This window comes from Eleutherodactylus coqui, chromosome 13, assembly GCF_035609145.1.
Source record: "Eleutherodactylus coqui strain aEleCoq1 chromosome 13, aEleCoq1.hap1, whole genome shotgun sequence".
In the NCBI taxonomy this organism is placed as follows: domain Eukaryota; kingdom Metazoa; phylum Chordata; class Amphibia; order Anura; family Eleutherodactylidae; genus Eleutherodactylus; species Eleutherodactylus coqui.
Window position 1 is genome coordinate 64,191,253 of NC_089849.1, and position 20,602 is coordinate 64,211,854.

The 20,602-nt window shown below is 40.9% G+C and overlaps 1 protein-coding gene across 2 annotated transcripts in view; it reads left to right on the forward strand.

Annotated features, from left to right (window-relative positions):
* SLC12A5 (solute carrier family 12 member 5) overlaps positions 1-20,602 on the forward strand; it is a 73,594-nt gene that overhangs the window by 27,221 nt on the left and 25,771 nt on the right. For both annotated transcript variants that reach the window (XM_066586721.1, XM_066586722.1), the window contains exons 4-9: positions 3,767-3,913; positions 9,773-9,827; positions 10,290-10,420; positions 11,658-11,899; positions 18,229-18,440; positions 18,621-18,785. In XM_066586721.1, the coding sequence (XP_066442818.1) occupies positions 3,767-3,913; positions 9,773-9,827; positions 10,290-10,420; positions 11,658-11,899; positions 18,229-18,440; positions 18,621-18,785 (952 nt within the window). The remainder of the gene's footprint in view (positions 1-3,766; positions 3,914-9,772; positions 9,828-10,289; positions 10,421-11,657; positions 11,900-18,228; positions 18,441-18,620; positions 18,786-20,602) is intronic.

A 20,602-nucleotide genomic window follows, 5' to 3' on the forward strand; every position in this document is an offset into this window, starting at 1 on the left:
CATCTTTTGCATCAGGGCCCCTGAGCCTTTAGTTACGCCCCTGATAGGAAGCATAAATCAGTGCATGGCAAAGTTTTGTAGCAGCAGAAGAAAAACAGCTTGATAAAGACCAATAGGTCGAAACATCGCTGTCTTGTCTGTCATGGGAGAATAAAGGTCTCTTTCTATTATCTGCAACCTTGGATGCTGCCACTATTTTGTCTATTTGGATTACACTTGGGAACAAGTTCAAGTTCTGGCATGGCTGGTGCATCTTTTTGGTCGTACCAATATTGTTATCTATGTGTGCTGTTGGAAAATTTTGTGTCTTTCCCTTGTGAAAAATAGACAATTATCAGTATGATAAGTTGATTTAAAGAGATCAATTAAGACTATTGTAATCTCACCAAACATGCCCAAAACTCAAGCTATATAAATAATGTTGCCATTCTCTATGAATTAATTTACTTTTCATCACAGACATGGCCAATAAGCAAAATAGGAGGACTGTGGTATTCATAAAGCGTGTCAGTAATCCAAAGAATATGCTTAAGTTGGCCATACACCTGCGGCTGAATGCTCGTTTGCCTGACAGCTATCCCCCCACCCTTCCCTTTTAACATGCACACTTGGCTCAGCCGAGCGTGCAGGTGTTCTCAATAGGCAGAGGGGTGTAAGTTGCTGCCAAAAACCTCTAGTGGTGGCTTATATCCCTTGAGAACAAACCTTGAACTCTTTGAAATTCAACGTGCTTGATCATTTTATGCTTGATCCTTTTTTTCCCCCACCATTTGTCGAATGAACGTGTGAAAGTATTGAATTATATTTTAGGCAGTAGTGCCATGTGCTTAATATTTGTGCCGTGTGCATAGCAAGAAATATGTGAGTAAGACGCATTGTAGTTGCATTTTACTAACAGGGTCCCAGAATTTAAGCATACAGCTTTGTCATAATAACCTCTATAATGTTTTACTAAGATAGAAGTATCACACATGCTGTGGACTTTAAATTGTTGACTTGTTTAATCTTGTGGGGGGTTAAACTATAAAAAAATTCTTGCATTGCAATAATAAAACAGAAGAGCCTGGAAGCATCACTTAAGTGTTTCGCATTGTTTTCTTCTCTGATGTATCGAAAAATAATTAGGCATACCTGATTGATTAGGCTACGATACCCCTTGAGTATTACCTAAATTAAGTGATTACTTTAACAAATGTTTCCTGAACTTCTAATACACATTACATGCTTAACCAGATCTGTCGAAATCAGCAGGCTTGGACAATCTTACTCTAATGTGCATGGCCACATTGAAGAAGACCTATTTCCAAGTCCAAGACTACATTTCTTTTCTGTTGCTTTAATGGACATAAATCTAATATACAAAAAACAATCTCTCCTTAGTGTTTCTTTTACTTTCCAAGAGGATTTCCTGTACTAGTGTTTCACCTTCCTTTAAGTGACACTGTATTAGTAATTACTACAGGTAATTGCACCATAGGAACTCCTCCAAACATGACCCACCAGTGGTGTTTGAAGAGCTTGTTTCATGAAAGTAGCCCCGTCCACGTGCTTTAGTACTCATAGCGGAGAGCCACTAAGTAGAAGTGATTATCACTCTGGAGGACTCAGTATGTTCATTTATTAGTTAGGTTGTAATGTGAATAGAATTTTGTGGCTGGACAAGATGTCTCCTAGTAAAGTCAGCTGACTGCCATGGGTCCCAGGAGCCAGACACGGGGTTCCATTCTTTCAAGTGATACAATTGTCTTCATGAGACAACTACTGTTAAGGATTATCAGGTCTTTTAAAATTGATACCAATGTTATACCATTGGGTCCAATTGTCAGCACCCCAGCTGTTTAAAGGAGCTGCGGTGAGTCAATGTTTACACTAGTCTGAACTTTGGGTCCTTTTGCCAAATGCCGTACTACTATATTGGTAGCGCCAGTGCAGTCTACTGCAGCTTTGTCCCAGTCTAGTGAATACATCCTGAAGAATCTATAATTTTGTGAGCCGGTGTCAACATTTTCCACCCTACTAATATTTTCATTTCTTCAGAAAAGCAATGGTTTAATGAGACTACAGAATACATGTCACTTTGACCATAGCATGGTCAAAGGTGACCGATATTTTTCTTACCTGCTTGTAACAAAGAAACCTCACAAAGGAATGAAAATCATTCTAGTCTTCTAAAAATATCTTGAAGAAGTGATGACCTTACCCAGGAACCTCATGGGAACACCATGGTCATTAAAATCCAAGTTTTAGTGTTGAGCTTATAGTAACCTGCACTGAAACCACCAGACAATATTAAAATCCCTGAAGGACTTCTCATACGAAATGCATTAAATTGACAAATTATTTTAATATCACTGTTAAAAATATAAACTTGGAATCAAGGGCGTACGTACCATAGAAGCAGAACCTTCCTCCAGAAAGGAAGTGTATTGTTAGCAGAAAAGGAGTTGGAGAATTGACCCTACAGTCATTTTAAATGCCATGGAATGGGAAACAAACACTAGGCCCTCCGATCCTCGGTGGCAAAACTGGACAGCAAAATGGGGGGGTCCATAAATTTTTTGTTACAGGGCCCCATCTTTTCTATGTGTGTCAGTATTTGGATTGGAGTAACACTTGGACATACTGCACCTTTATTAATCTTACTGTCTGCAAGTTCCATTTTAGGTCCAACTTCCTGTGGTGATTAAAATAAAATAATCTAAAAAAGAATTAAAAGCAATTAGGACAGACGCACGGTTTTTATTTTTCAGTTTGATGCATACTTTTTTTTTTACAGTATGTTACGATACACTATCCTACCAAAAGTAATCTGACATCTAAGTAAAAGTCAAAAGTAATATTTATTTTCCATATGTTAATACTTAGTAGGTCTTCTTTGGCCTTTATGACATTGAATAACCCCAGTGGCCTACTTTCTACTAATGCCTGATATGCTTCAGCTGGTATTTCCCTTCATTCCTCCTGCAAATGTCTGGTGAGTTCTCTCAAAGATGTTGAACGCTGTTCATATTTCCTGACCCAGCTTTCCAGTTTATTCCAAAGATGTTCAGTAGGTTCAGGTCAGGACCCTGTACAGCCAGTCTAATTTTGGAGCATCCATATCCTTAAACCAATGTAAAACAGTAATGGATTTGTGACAAGGCACATTGTCTTGTTGGATGTATGGCGGACTATTCCAAGAGTATTGTCACATTGTTGGCAGCACATTATTGTCTAGAGTGTCAAGATACACTTCTGTGTTCATGGTCTTACCACTACAACCAATGGACCAAGATCATGCTACGTAAAACCATAACTTAACCTCCGCTGTAGCTTTTGGTACAACACACTCAGGCAACAGGTCTTCCCTGGGCATCCTTCACACTCAGGTACATCCATCTGATTTGAAAATAGACTAGTGTGATCCATCATTCCATAGAACGTTGCTCCATTACTCCATTGCTCAACTGTCCAATGATAACACTCCTTGCACCATTGTAGACAGGCGATGCATTGTGCATTTTGATGGATGGCTTGTGTGCAGCGGCATAACCCATATATCCAACAGCGTGCAGTTCTCACCATAAACTATGGCTGACACCTTCAAGGGTCTTCATCTTATGAAGCATGGTTTAGCACATGTGACACGCTAATAACATGCAATCTATTCTACTGATAGGGGTGTCCAAATACTTTTGGGGGGATAAGGTATATTTTCATATAGATTTTTATTAGTCGACCATATAAGAATTACATTACCTTACAGAATTGTTGTTCTTTTTCCCAGGCTCCGAGGATGGGAACCTTCATGGGTGTCTACCTGCCCTGCTTACAGAACATTTTCGGTGTCATCCTATTCCTGCGTCTCACTTGGGTTGTTGGAGTTGGAGGCGTCATGGAGTCTTTTCTTATTGTGCTGATGTGCTGCTCCTGTGTGAGTATGAGACTGGGGAGTAGTAGATGATGGAAGGACAGTAGACCAGGGCATTATGAGGAGGCTTCACTCGTTGGGAATTTAACTACAGTACATTACAAAAATATACATATACTGCACATACAAATACAATGTATATATCAGAGGCATAGTTTGAAGCTCCTGGGCCCCAATGCAAAACCTGTAACAGTGCCCCAACTATAATGCTTTATTCATAGTACTGGGCTTTCTATATGGAGGAGAGGGGCCTTATGGGCCTCCTAAGGGTCCTGGGCCCAGGTGTAACCACATCCCCTATAGTTACACCCCTGGACTATATATATATATTATATATGGTACATTACCAAATCACATATACTGCACATACAAATACAATGTATACATAGTATTAGTTAGACCATTATCATTGATAACCTAGTAAAAGTAGAAGTCTTTCTTGTGATACCGATAACAGTAGGAATATTAGTAAAGAAATATCTGCTGTAGTAAGAGGGGATACCAAGTCATAAACTCATTAGTTGAGTGTCCCATATAGGTATCTTGCCTCTTTCTAGTCCCGGAACACACTAGTTTACATACTGCTAGCACTGAATGTATGTGATTTTTTTTGGAAAAACTGTGTTTATCACTGATGTTCTATGTTCTTCTTTATTCCAACCTTTAATTCTCAACGTTACCAAATGTCTGCACACTCCTGTTCTCATAACCCTCTCATACCTAATGGATTCTCTCTCCTACCATCTCCACTGACGCTTTTCATAGCTTTTCTACTTTCGGGATTTAGACAATTCAGCAGCACTGAACTGTTTAAAACCAAACTGGTCCCATATGTTACCTTATTGCTGCATTGCACCATATCCGTCCATCCCAACATAGACACAGTATTATTTTGTGTGGCTCATTTCACATTATGTGACTGAAGGATGTCATATGGCCTGACAGTGTGTGATGTCGCATCTATTCTGTATTTTTGTTCCATGATCTCGTCTGATGTTACTGCCAGTGACTGTGTCTAATATCACACCCACTCTTTATAGGATCACTGCTAGTGCCAGAGCTAATCCTTAATTGAGCAGCACTGCTTCTTGAATTATTGCCTAGTTTTGGATTCTATTGCATGTGCTTATTTGTTAGTGCGCTATTTGGATAGCAATAAAATGGTAAAACTCATTTCTGATCTAGGCTATTAAGTTAAAGTTGGAGAAGACATTCAATTAAGGCTGACAGTGCTGTTCCAGGAAAATCTTTTGACAAAACAAGGAAGCAATATTGTTGTAGCATGTACCCATTGTGCCCCCTGTACGAACATGATGGGTTAAAGGGGTATTCTGGGCATTTACTATTGATGAACTATCCTCAGGCTAGGTCATCAATAGTTGATCCGCGGGGGTTCCTGCTGATCAGCTGATCCTCCAGCTGCCGATCAGCTGATGATCCCCAATCAATGGGAGTGATGTCTCCTATTACACTTCTGGCTCTGACCCCAATAAGGAACCGGAAGCGTAAGAAAAGGCATTACTCCCATTGATTTCAATGGAAGTTAAGCTATCTGTTACATCTCCCTGACCACTGATGACTGCGTCTGTCACCGCAGCACTGACAGCAGGCTGGAGGATTAGCCGATCAGCAGGGATCCCGAGCCGATCAACTATTGATAAACTATCCTGTGGGTAGGTCATCATTAGTAAATGTCTGGAAAGGATGTCATTTGGTACAACCCAGCATTATAATATTTGAGTGCTATCTTTGGTTTTACATAGGACTGCAGGTATCCCAAAATTATTATGGGCCACAAACATTCCAGCACATTACATTGTATTGCAGCTACTTAAACGTATTTCTAATTCTATCAGCAGATATACTAGTGTCATTCCTGCAGACTGTAAAAATATTACGTTACATACTGTATCCGCCATTTATATCTTAGTTATTGTCTGTTATGACACCCAGTGACTACTTTTGGTATTGCACCCTTTGCTTATTATGCAGCTAGCGGAAATATTTTTAAAGATCCTTTCCTGTTTGACAAGAGATTCATGATCTTATGTAGTCCAAGGACTGCATTGTCCGATTGCATTGCTTTAAGAGACTGTAATAAAATTTTGCATATTACACACTTAGAGCACATTTAGTGCTGAGTTAATGAGTTTTATTTTAGGAGAATATTAATTGTGTTCCGCTGCACCCAACATGTTGGCATGGAGTGTGATACTGTTATATATTGATCTCTGAACCAATGGTGGCCTATATCTAAAGCAGTGCCACACATTCATGTCTAAGCAAGTGTGATGCAATGTGGTCATTACCCTTTGGGATCAACCAATTGGATGCTCAGTGTCAGTGCCACAACACACAGGGGTATGGAGCGGAAGCTGCTGCTCTGACCCGTGTGGTGGTTGACATTTGTAATTGAAGGTGCAGCTGTCATTAAAATCAATGGGAAATGTACCTGCAGTTACAAACACTGGCCACTACACAGGGGTCGGAGCAGTAGCTTCCACACCATGCCCTTGTGTTGCAACACTGACAGTGGGACCTGATCAGCTGATTGGTCAGGGTCACAGGCGGCGGACTCCAGCTACTCAACTATCCATGACTTATTCTGAGGATAGGTCATCAATAGTAACTTTAAGGGTTAGGTTAATTTGTATTGGTACTACAACAATGCTTCAATACAATAACACAACAATACCGCTGGGTGTTGCCACCTGCTCCACTATGGCTACTTTCAACCTAGGAAAGGTTCTGCCGCCATGTTTTCCAACTGTTCCTGGCCAGTACCTTCCTTGGTGCTGCTGGGACATCACCTTATGAACTGAAGGAATTCATAGCAAGCCCATACATAGCATAAAGGCAGACCATGTGTCTGCTATGGAGCGCCTAGAAAGGGGGGGCCCAGCTCTAATCACATCCTACTTTTTGCTACTGGGTAGCAAGAGCAATATAGGATCTTCCTCCAGAAAATAACTACATTGTTAGCAGGTGATAAAAGTCTGATCAGTGGGTTCTCCCCACTGAGACCCCCACTGAGCCCAAGACTGGGGACACCCATGTCTCCCTCTTCTCTTCACTGCACGGATGCTTCTCCCACCCACAGTAAAGTCACAATGAATGGTACAACCCCTTTAATCTTAGTCTGAAGGCAATGATATTTGCTTTTAAAAAGTTGGAGGTTCCACTCGGAAAACCCTTTCAAGGTCGTTGTATGAAATTAGTAAAAAAGTTTGGCCTCTTCCAGAAACAGCTCTATTTGGCTCCCTCTACACATATGTGTCATGGGGTGTTTTTTTTTTACCGTAAAAACAAATGTAAAAAAAAAAAAAGAGATTTTTTAGCTACTACATTCATTTTTAAGAGGGGTTTTTTTATTCACACATTTTTTAAATGTTTATTCCTGGCCAAACCAACAGTTGCTGTAATTGTGAAAAAAAGCCAATCTCTCAAAAATGCATGACAAATAAAAAAAAGGTACAATAAAAAAACACTGTTTGTAGTATGTTTCATATTTCTCTTTTGACCTACAGACAACATCTGGCTGCAGCATTTTTTTGCTGTAAAAAAGGAAAAACGCCACTAAAAATGTTGTATTTTCCTTAAAAGCACTGTGTGTGTGTGTGTGTGTGTGTGTGTGTGTGTGTGTGTGTGTGTGTGTGTGTGTGTGTGTGTGTGTGTGTAACCACCCTTTCGGGTATTAAAGTTCAAACCCCACTTGAGTAAGACTGCAATGCCTGACAGTCCATGATGACATCTAGTACTCAAGTGACGCACTGCATTAACCTGGCAACTATTTTCTTTCTTTTTATATGAAGGAACATCAGTCTTATTACTATTCAGCAACACATTTATGTCACGGTACAGAAATTGTGTCATAACACAACAAATATGTCAACTTTTTTTTATTCTCTGTTTATACAAAACCCAATAAAAATGATTCAAAAGAAAAGCAGATTTTTTTCTAATTTCATACAACCCCTTTAAAGTGAAATTCCCATCATAGAATTTTATGGCAAATTAAGAGGATATAATAAATCAATAGCAAGAAGAGACATATCCCTCCAGCAATTGTCCTGCACGGCAGATGGCCAGGAGTGCCGCTGTGCAGGGAACATCAGCGAAGGAACGGTAGAGGTTCCAGTAACAATTAGTAACTGATGAAATATCCTAGCAATAGGTCATCACATCCTATAGTTCCATTCCAAAAAGGTTTGCCGAGAGTAAAAAAATTGTAAAATAAGTAATAGCCACCAGTGAACTTTTGAAAAGTTCGGTCTGGCCAGTTCGCTGAACTTTTGCAAAACCCACAGTTCAGTCCAAATTAGCTCTAAGCGAACCAAAAGTTCACCAAAAGCCCTAAAACTGATGTACACTGTCTAAGAGCCAACAAAGCCTTTGAGAGGGTAATAAAAGGTTTCTATGGCTCTTAGACAGTATTACCCATCAGTGTTCAGGACTAGTGTTGGGCGAACCGAACCAGCAGAACCCTGTTTCAGGTAGAACTTGTTTGGTGTTTGTCCCAAACCCATCTTTTATCAAATTCGATCCCGGTTCAGTTTGCTCAACACTAGCCACCAGTTGGATGCACCCTCCCTACTCCAGTGCCGGAGCCCTGGGACCTATTACTTCAGTCCTGGAATAAACCACAGAGGTCACATGCTGTTCATTGTACATGTGACCACTTAGCCAATCTCTGACTTAGCGGTACTGCCATAAACAACACGTAACCACTAATAGCAGTAATTGGCTGAGAGGTATGGCACATGACTGCTGTAGCTTATACTGGGACCGGAGCCTCTGTGCTCCACCGGGGAGGGGGTATGTTTTTTTAATTTTTTTTTAGCCCATTTCCTGACCACACATTTTTTTTACAATCTCAGAAAACCTCTTTTTAGGAGATCCCTATAATAAAGCATGTAGGGTTGAGCAATTTTCTCCAACCTAGGCAATATTTAAATGATTTGGTTTTGCCGGTAGACAATCTTTAAGCTGGTCTACTGTACAATACCTGCATGATTACTTTCTGATCTGTCAGGTGAGTCCACCACCAACCTGACTAGAACTGGCCTTCAGTATAAAACCATATTGTACGTGCTTGTGCCTAATTGTCATGGTATGTGTTCTGTGACATCACGCCATGTGTGTCTCATTCCTTATGTATGACATTGCATCCTCTGTATCTACCTTTGTCATGTGATATCGGACATATCAGTTACCATATTCTTAAATCATGTCCTAAGTGATTGAAATTCCATCTACAAAAGGGATCCATTGCAATGCATGGAAAAAACAAATTACATTTAACTTGACCTAATCTGATTGTGGCTCGGTCGTATATTCTACTTTCCAGCTGTTCACTGCATCTGATATCACATGTTCAGACTGTTCACTGCATCTGACATCATGCTCCCTGGTTGTACGCTGCATCTGATCTCATATCCTGTGAATGCACACTGTATTTGATATCATCCAGTGGAGTTTGCACTGTACCTGATATCACATGGAGTGTGCACTACATCTCAGTTCCCATTGTCTGAGTGAATGTTGTATCTCAGCCAATGTAGTCTGAGTATGAACTGCATCTGATATCACATCCTCTTATTGTGCACTGCATTTGATATCATTTACTCCCACCATGCACTGCACCAGAAAATCCCCCACATCGCACTGCGTCTGACATCTTCACCTTACCACGCACTGTACCTGAGACAAATTCTTTTCATGGTGCACTGCTTCTCTTATCCTCCCATGATGCATTGCGTCTCATGTCTTCCCCCTTATGATGCACTGCTCCTGTCATCATCTTCCCCACCCCATTATGCGTTGGGTACAGGCTCATGGCGCCTACCTGTGTTTGCTCTGCAGACCATGCTGACTGCTATCTCAATGAGCGCCATCGCTACCAATGGAGTTGTACCAGGTAGGGGGAATTTTAGATGAACCAAATAAGGGAGATGCAATGCGTGGGAGGAATGGGGTGGGGGTACACAATACTGCTGCGATGCAGACGCAATGTGTGTGGGGGTGTTGGAGACTATATGCCAGATGCAGGAACTTTGCATAAATAAGATTAAATAAGAGCATGAGGGGATTAGTCCTAAAGAAGAATATGGAAAGTCTAGTACACAAGTATAGAACTAAGAAAGTATTGCAATGAAGTTGTGTTTTAGGAATTTGTATCAAGTTGTTTTTTGTGATAACGATTATAGCGTAGTGATACATTGTGAGGCCAAATATGTGAAACCTAATGCACTAAGCGGAGGAATACTTGGGTGCAGTGCATTGATCAATAGTGCAGTGGTATAAGGTGCAGTGCGGTGATACTATGTGTGATATTGCCCATATTTCAGTGTATGTTTCTGAGAACTCTATCTCTCCGTAGCTGGTGGCTCATATTACATGATCTCTCGTTCGTTGGGTCCAGAGTTTGGAGGAGCTGTGGGACTTTGCTTTTACTTGGGAACCACATTCGCAGGAGCCATGTACATCCTGGGAACCATCGAGATTCTGTTGGTGAGTTGATAAGATTTGCTTGTGGAAGTAACATTTAATCAAGGCTTGACTTCAAAGCAAATACTACATTTCCGATGTTTTAATCTTGAGATTCTGGAGTACTCATTCATTGGTCTAACGCATGAAGACCATGGAGCAGAGCACATGTGAAGGATAAGTGCAACAAAACCAGAGGATCCAAGTTTATAGGGAAAGCAGGAACAATTAATACATAAGTAGCCTCTGTGGCATTATATATGACTTTTGGCTATACTAGCTACATAGCTAAGGGCTATATACAACTTTGCATGCTTTTTAAAATCAATTTGTTTTTGGAAATTAAAACTTTTTGTAATTGGTTTTCATTAAAAATTTCTGATTGTTTTATTTCTCTGCTTGTATTGTTTTCCAAGGCTCTGCAGATTGGAGGACTGAAATCTTAGCAAATTCTGTTAGAGTAAACTGACTGCTCCTCCTATAGCCTGCTGTGAAGGTGCATTCACTGCCTTTCCACTGAGCTATTACAAAAGGCTTCATGACAGTGCCAGGGGAAAGTGGAGGAGATCAGGAGGACAGAGAGCAGAGTAGGGAAAGCTACTATGGTATTACAGAGGGCTGTAATTCACTCCAGGTGTAGTTTTTACTCGTATCAACCGTGAGGGGGAATGAGACTAGCTGCTACTCAGAGAGAGTATGAGAGATACCTGTGTAGTATTCAGTGGGTGTGGTTATGCTACACAGCCTCTGAAAGACGAGAGGGGAGGGGGAGCTGAGCTTGTGCACATTCATAAGACAGACCAAGTTTCTGGGAGCCCTCCCTCCCACCTCTTAACAGCCAGAAACTTGAACTTGGGAAAGCCTGAAAACCAAGCATGAGGCTTTCTAAATGCATGACAAAGAGAAACTCAATGCAAAAATAAAACATGTAACTATATCTTTTTTTTTGCAGGAACTTAATAAGATATGTAGTTATTGAGTTTTCATATGCAAACGTTTCCATAGCCTTTAAACATTGAAACGCAATATAGGGAAACTTCAAAGGGGACTGTATTACAATGGACGGTTGCAACAAATGATCTTGTTTCCATCAGGCCATTGATACTGAAGAGCTTTTTTTTACAACTTTTCTCACTTGATTAGAACTGATTAAGTGTTAGGAAAAAGTTAATAGCATATCACTAAAACCTCCTATATTGTATATTACAAATACTATTAAGTAAAATGCTTGCCTTAACATTCATAACTTTCTTTTATCTAGACGTATCTCTTCCCTGGAATGGCTATCTTTAAGGCAAAGGAAGCTGCTGGCGAGGGTGCTGCACTACTTAATAACATGCGTGTATATGGCACGTGTGTGCTAAGTTGCATGGCCATTGTGGTTTTTGTGGGAGTGAAGTACGTCAATAAGTTTGCGCTGGTGTTCTTGGGTTGTGTGATCCTATCCATCTTATCAATATATGCCGGAGTCATTAAGTCTGCATTTGACCCACCAGATTTTCCGTGAGTTTCCTTAATTATTCTTAAAATTCAGTTCTTCTGTGACTTCTATTTCATCCTTTCATCCACCTTGTATCTGTAAATCTTGGATACACCAGATAAACATTGCTGAATAGCTTCATTCATAATTTTTATATCCATGTTCCGGTAGTCATACATAGTCTGACCCCTTTATGTGGTCATGTTGAGTACACAAAAGTAATCAAATGAATTTGAGATGGTTTTCTGCATTCTGCAACTAGATAGTATTTTTGTCCATGTTGGGACAAATATAGACATATATTTAAACGAGAAAACACAGGAACACAAAAGGAGTAAAAATATAACAAAAACGCAGGAGTGGGAATGCTATCCCTTACCAACTTTGGTGTGGTGGACCAGGCCTACAAAAATTGTGGGGTATTCACCTCAATAGGGACAGCCCCACCTCATGAGCCTAGGGGACCTAGTCTGTACCTAGATTGAGGTTAGGGAAGAATATAGAGCAGATGGAAAAGCAATCCATATACATTCTTTGTCAAAAAAAACAGACCATCAGTAGAGGGGATTGTCTTATTGTCCGACAAGTATGAGCAGTTTCAACTGTTTCACTGTCCATTATCCAGAAACAGGTGGAACGATATTACAGGCTCCTGTGTCTATTTCCAATCTCTTGGCTGTAGGACATTTGATCTCGTGGCAACCAATTCCGTGTACTGCCTTTGACATCCACCTACCATCGCTTCCATCTGCAGTGATGTCATGAATGACAAAACTGGACTGATGGAGTGGAACTCGATTGTCTTCAGCAACAAATCCAGGTTCAGCTGGGTTCATGTTTGCAGATCTAGGCATGAACTTCTCAATCTTGCCTTTGCGGTGGAGTGGCACACTGTCCCCCACTGCTGGTGTGATGATCTGGGGTCCATCGCATAAAACAGTTGGTCACCCCTAGTAGTGGTACAAGGGACAATGACAGCTCAGTAATATGTTCAGGACATCCTGCAGCCACATGTGTTTCTGTCATGGTGGCTTCCAAAAGGCATTTTCCAGAAGGATAATACTCAGCCGCACACACAAGGGGGTCACAGGAATGTTCCCACAACATCTGTGGCCTGTTCGGTCACCAGATTTATCTCCAATAGAACATGCATGGGACCATCTGGGATGCCAATTTTGACAGCCTATGAGTTTACATGATATAGAGGCTCAGTAACAGCAAATGTGGACCAATATGCTGTAGGATACTATACAAAGCCTCTATACCTTCATGCCCACCCGTACCACATCTTGCCTCCAATCTAGAGGTAGACCAGCAGGGTTGTAGAGCTTCCATGCAAGTTTTCATTATCCTTTCGCTCTGATATTGTAATTACTTACTTATATCAACAATACAATAACCCATATAAGGTTTCATTCGATTTTGACAACTCTTTCTAAGTGGTTGAATTTTTTTGACAATGAGTGTACATAACAGAGCTAGGTAAGGATGAATAAACTCCACAGTAAAAGTATCACCTCTAGTACTTAGCTGTACATGACCTCTGCCACATGAGACACCTCAGGCAGGAAAATAACCAAAATAACAAAAAGCAAAAATAATGGTTTCTTATTGAAGCGTTCACATGAACGATTTTCAGACGCGCAAAATACTCGCACCTGCAAAAGATAGGAGATGCGTGGCTACAATGGACGTATCTAGGGTGTGTGCTGCGAGAAAAGACAGACCCTTACCTATCTTTGGTGCATTTTGCGCAGGAGTTCCCATTGACTTCTCTGGGAGCAGAATTAACACGTAGCACGCACCACGGATTGTGTGAACGAGCAAATTATGCGTAAATGTAGATCGCGCCTTTAGCTTCATTTACATGATTTTTCCACACGCGAGTGGCCATCTTTTTGCACAACTATTTGTGCGCAAAAAAATGCTGGTCTGGACGAGACTCAATGGATTTCTGACAGACAACAGCTCAAGGGGCCTTCTGCATTGACAAGAAGAAGGCGCCGAGCACTGAAGCCGCCGTCATGTGGACAAGGTCTAACTAATCTAATTGCAGTCTGCATGCTGAAACAGTTGGCATTTCATAAATCTAAGTTTGGCTTCTAAAAGTCATGAACAGTGGATTTCTCATTATAAGATGAGGGTCAGATAATATGGGTCAGATGGGAGAATTCCCACACCATAGTTCTTGTGAAGTATGAGACATTGGGGAACAAGGACTACCTATATACAACAGTTTTTGGTAGACAGGAACTTCTGGGGTTCAGTACATTATTGATTGGCAGTCCATATTCCAGGAGAAAGTGATAGCAGATTCAAGGTGATGCTATCTGAACTAGAGGTTTATGAATAGATGTGCCCTTTGGTTTAATCTGACCAGATGTCTTCAACATTGCATATGAATATCAATTAATATATGCAGAAATTGTACTGAAAACACGCTGAGTTGCAGGGTACATCCAGGAAACTGCAGTGCTAAACAGTCTGGTGTTAATTCCTGGGCAGGAGTGGAAATGTAAAAAAAGAAGAAACCAAAATTAAAAGTACTAATTTTGTATTAAAGGCACAAAGTCATAGTGCTGTATACTAAAGTCTAGCAGAAATCTGCAAATGCATATTGTTGCTTTACAATAATTTCAACATATATTACAAGAATTACTTCTAGTTATTTCTTTTGCCAAGTTTTCCCATGTTTTAAAATCAACCAAAATTATTTGGAAAGTAATTGGGTTACTCGGAATGCTTGGTCATAGAACCAATGGTATGAGTACGTTTTAACGATGCAAGGTTAGTCTGTTTTCAGAGTAGCATCATAGCTTCATTGAGGAGCTTTAGAGGATTTTGTAGTAGATCCTGACAGATCGCATTGACTTGTAATAGGGCCATTAGGTAATGGAAGATAATTCAATAAGAGGAACAAGAACCCTTGAGAATTAGCCTTATTCAGAGAGTCATATTACGGCTCTGAATGACAGTTAATAATGGGATCGGATCTAATCAGGAGAATGCAAAAAAATGTCCCTTTCCCCCCCAAAAATAGGTATTTACAATTGCAAGAAAAAGTAAGGCCTCGATCAGACGACAGTGGTTTACACGCTGCTGCAGTAGCGTGTAAACCACGCTTTTATAGCAACCAGTAGGTTGCTATGGAAGGGCTCACACAGAGCTTTTTTGCCAGTGCAGAATCTGCGCTGGTAAAAAAGATAGGACAGCGAGTGCCGACTCGCCTATGAGCTCTGTGTTGCAGCGCTGTCCATGTTGCTGACCACAGGCTCCTATGCGAGCCACAAAAGCACTCTGCTTGCAGCACGGACATGCGAACGGGCTGCTCAGCGGAGCACAAAGCAGCTCGTTCACCGCAGAATTCCTGCGTGTCAGCAGCGTGGTTTACACACTGCTGTAGCAGCGTGTAAACCACACTCGTCTGAACGAGGCTTAAGTGTACCCATTGGAATTACCTGGATTTCTGCATTAATCACTAGTAAAATGTGATATGACTGTTATCTAAGTCATAATTATAGACAGATTTAATCTGACTTTAAGCTAAGTTGATAACACCCAAACAGTATTACTGTTCATGTTTTCTATTGAGCGCATTGAGTAAATATCCAGCATGCATGGAGGAAAAGTAAGTGGACCATTGAACTTAATAACCTGTAAATCCTGGTTTAGCAACACTCATCTGCACCAAACATTTCCTGTAGTTGCAAATAACATTTGCTCATTTTTGAGGAGGAATTTTGGTCCATTACTCCCTCAAATGTGTTTTAGTTTATTAATATTTCTGGGATGCCTTGTCCCAGCATCTCAGTAGGGTTAACAGCACTATAATTGCAGCATTTTCAGAGGAATCCACAGCACTCTCTGTAATATTGCAGAATTAATAAATCATATGACTTTTAATATACTCTACAATGACATATAAGACGATGAAATTTGATTTTATTTACATTTCTCAACATAGTGTTGGACTGCTTTTTTCCTCAGTGACTGCAGTAAATCTTCTAGGCTGCTTACCACACAATTCGGTGTGTGAAGGGATTTGCCTCCATTCCTCGAGGAGAGCTTCATATAGTGATGCGAGGGATGATGAGAGTGTTGGGTTTCATGCATATGGCATTCTAGTTCATGCCAAAGATGCTTGATGTAATTGAGATCTGGAATTTTGGCTGGTCAATTAGGTTTGCAGACACTCTACTCCTCAAAAAATACCTGAACACTGTTTGCTATATGATATGATGCTCGATCATGTTGATAGCGACACAGAGCTGTACTAAAGTATTGCCACAGCGTAAGTAATGCCTCATTGTCCAGAATATCTCTGTACCCATTGGCGTTGAGAGTGAACTTCACTATAACCAATGGCCCTAGTACTTCCTGGCAGAAACACCCCCACACCATAACAGAACCTCCTGCAAACTTCCCTGTTGAGATGATGCAGTCACATAGAAAACACTCTCCAGGCAACTGCTGCACTCAAGTGCGGCAACCTGATCGAAAGATGTTGTACTGTCATTCACCTGTCCACAGCAATTGCTTTCACTCATTTACAGTGCAAGAAGGACGCTCCAAGCAACATTGCAGGCACTTCTGTGCATTCCCTGCTGTGATGTTGGGCTTGTGTGCAGCCACTCATCCATGGTAACCCTTTGGATGCAGTTCCCTACAGATAGTTCCAGTGCTAATGGATGTTCCTATGGCCTACAAGACCTCCTGCAAGTGTTTTGGCAATGTGTGTGATGCCTTCACAGCTCGTACAAGGCTTCGTTGTCCATGTTCTGTCAATTTTTTTGTCAAGGTCTTCCCAAACATTGCCACACTGAACACACACTAGATGTTTTCTATTTCCAAATAACATTACCAAAATTGACTTTTTAAGGTCCAATACTGTCCCATACTGTTTGGTTGCTCAGGTGACATCCCACCATTATAGCCCATTGGAAGTCTGTCAGCTCTACACCTTGTGACATTCTGAAAGGTTTCTCTATTGGTATATGATTTTCCTGCAAACATAAGGCTGTGCATTTTTGCTAAAAAAGTTCCACTTTTGTCTCATCTGTATATGTAACATTTTCCCATAAGTGTTTTGGAAGATCCATCGGCTCTTGAGCAAACTTGAGATGGACTAAAATATTCTTTGAACTGCAGAGGTTTCCTTTGTGGTGTCCTTCCATGAAAAACATTCTTGTTCAGTATTTTTCTAATAGTGGACACATAAATAGAGGCTTTGGCAGTTTGTAGAGTCTTCTGTAGGTCTTTTGCTGTTACCTTTTGATTGTTTTTCACCTCTTTCATCATTGTCTAGTGTGGTCTGTGAGTGATCTTTTATATTGTTTAACACTGATTTTGTAGCTTTTTCCAGCTTTCTGCATCTCCATAACCCTTTTTCGAAAAAGTTGTTTGCATCAAGGCATGGTTCACACTAACCGTTCTTTCTTAAGAAGAACAGATTTTCAGTAACCAGGCTTTGTGTGTATTTATTTAATGGGCAAAGCATCAGTAAAACACGCACTTCCAATCTCATCTCCTTAACTTAAACACCTTTCGGGAACTAGCTCTTAAAGAAGTCATTAACACAGAGTTTCACTTATTCCATCACTGTAGATGATTACTCAATGTGCTCAATTAACCCTTTCCAATCCACTGTCTGACATCTTCAGACATTCTGATTGAAGGCTGTTCAGCTCCGATGTCAGAAGACGTCCGGCAGGGTATTCTTACTGTATATTACTGGCCGCTCTGTTGTCAGGGGCCTCTCCAGCATGTCCCATACCGCAGTACTGGCTCTAGCCAGCAGATGGCACCATTGTATAATGACATAAAAAGAAAAACCCCTAGGAAACCCGGAATCCAAAATTGGATTGCAAAGTTTAAAGCCTTGAACTGTACAGCTGTTTATGAGTTGCTAGATTAGCTAGATTGGTATCTCAATTAACCCACATTTTATTAGTAATCAATGCAGAATGCAGTGAATGTGAAAGACTAAACGATTCTTGCCTGAACAAGCCAACAATGCCTCTGCCTGTCTAAACAGACTATACAAGAATTAACGAACTAGTGATGACATTTTTCGCTTGTTCAAATGATAATCAGCTTGTCTAAAATGACCATAATTATACTGCCATGGTAAGAACAATGCTAGAATCATTTTTTTTACCCAAATGCCAGTATAGGATTCAAGAGTTTTACTCAGTTGAAAAATACATTGTATATAAGTGGTTATATAAAGAGGTTCTTAATTCTTGTCCCTGTGGGCTTGTATGTATCACGGTAATTTCTTTTTGGCTGCAATTTCGCATTTCTCTAATAATGTTCACCGTTCCTGCTGTCTTCTTTCTTTGCTTCTTTTCAGTATCTGCATCCTTGGCAACCGCACTCTATCCCAAAAAGACTTTGATGTCTGTGCTAAGTTTATAGAGGTTGGAAACGAGACAGTCACCACCAAGCTATGGGCTCTTTTCTGCTCCTCTCCATTTCTGAATGCGACTTGTGACCTGTACTTCTCTTTGAATAACGTCACAGAGATTCAGGGCATTCCTGGAGTGGCTAGCACACTTATTCAAGGTGAATAATGTAGCAGAGGCAGATAAAAAGCTTTTGTTACTACAAGAGGGAATTGTTATACATTGTTAGAAACCATAAAAATAGTGCGAAAGTTAAAATGAGCTGCATGATTCTTATGTGAAAATACAATAAGTTTGGGGGCTTAATCATCCTTTACATTTTTCATTTAAAATTCTCCAGAAAACGTGTGGTCGAATTACTTAGCGAAAGGTGTTATGGTGGAGAAAAGTGGTATGGTATCTGTATCCTCTGGAGACCCGGTCAAACTGGAGCAGCCTTATGTCTTCAGCGATATGACAACGTACTTCACACTCCTGGTGGGAATTTATTTTCCTTCAGTAACAGGTAAACTTTATACATTTCATCTATATTCATTTTTCGGACTTGTCGATGCTCAATCTTTGTTTTGTGGAACATTTTGCTCACTGAAGAAGATGGTATATTTTTCTCTTACTTTTAATGAAATCTTAAAATGGGCTGAATATCCTTTAACACAAGACAGTGATTGGGGCCAAGTGTTCCTACTGAGTCCTGTAAATGGGCCAATGACCAGCTGGCGAATGAGTGAATGCTCATTCCTCAGCCGATTGTTCAGTTTCATCAAGCATAAAAATGCTTGATGGCCAGTGGCGCATCTTCTCGTGTGAACAGGGTGATGTACGGCCGTTGGATGGGGACAAACGAAGTGGTGATTGTTTGTCCCTGTAGGCCGATTCCCAGCCCGTGTATAAGGACATTAGAATAAAATTAAATGAGCGCTACTCGATTTGTGTCGATCACGGCTCATAACATCAGGCTGAATTCAGGTGGAAGGGGTGAAATCTACTGCAGATCTGCACCAAAATCCCCACAAAATCTGCAGCAAATTAGTGATGTGTGAATGTTCCCTTTTAACCATATAGCATGTTGATTGGCGCTTGTTAAGGGGATTTGAAATCGTTGAACTTATTGATCATTGCAAGTGTGGGGACAAATGATCATTACTATACTGGCTATAGTAATGATCGCGGCTATACTGCACTAAAGGTCACGTGAATTGGCGATTTCAAGCTATTTGAATTAGACCTTTCACACGATCGGAGGTGCATGTTTTCCAGCTCCCATAGGAGTCTTTGGAAAGCACACAGCAAAGATATCTTTTCACGCACCACACACCTCAGATACAAATATTACAGTCGCATGTCCTATCTTTGATTGGTGCCAGTATTTAGCGTGTCTAAAATTCCTTCATCTGAACGGTTTTATTGGAAACTATTGGTTCTAAAAGAAGCTATCTTTTCATGTGCCTCTAATGCGCTAAAACAGCGTTCGTGTGAATGAGGCCTGACGTTCATCAGCAACACATGCCCCTATTTAAACTGAGGGATGTGCTGCCAAGAAGCAAGTAGTTTTATGCCCACATTAATTCTTTCCAATCCACTACCTGATGCCTTCCTACATTCTGATTGAAGCTTGTACAGCTCCAATGTCAGAAGATGTCCAACAGGGTATTCTTACCATCTATTTCCAGCCACTCCGCTGTCGGGGGCCTCTTTGGCGCACACACACTGGCTTTAGCCAGCAGATGGCACCGTTGTATACCAGCAAAAAGAGAAAGCCTTTTAGGAAACCCTGAATCCAAAATTGGATTGGAAAAGGTTAAAGATTAGAGATGAGCGAGTATACTCGCTAAGGCACATTACTCGAGCGAGTAGTGCCTTAGCCGAGTATCTCCCCGCTCTTCTCTAAAGATTCAGGGGCCGGCGCGGGTGACAGGTGAGTTGCGGTGGGAAGCAGGGGGGAGAGAGGGAGAGAGAGATCTCCCCTCCGTTCCTCCCGGCCCCCCGCCGGCCCCCGGATCTTTAGAGACGAGCGGGGAGATACTGGGCTAAGGCACTACTCGCTCGAGTAATGTGCCTTAGCGAGTATACTCGCTCATCTCTATTAAAGATCCAATTAGCTGACAAAAGATTTTTGCTTTGTTGGCTGCTCCCCATCATATTCAGGCGAGCTGATGATTGGGTAAACATGGGCCGATTTTCTGCTCGTTATAATGAGCACCAGTTGATAAACAGCATATTGATTGACGCTTGTTACTGCTGTTCACACGTGGTAGAAGTTCACTGTTAAACGGAATAAATTGTGTTACTACTATTGTTCACTTAGCATTCATCAGCAGCACT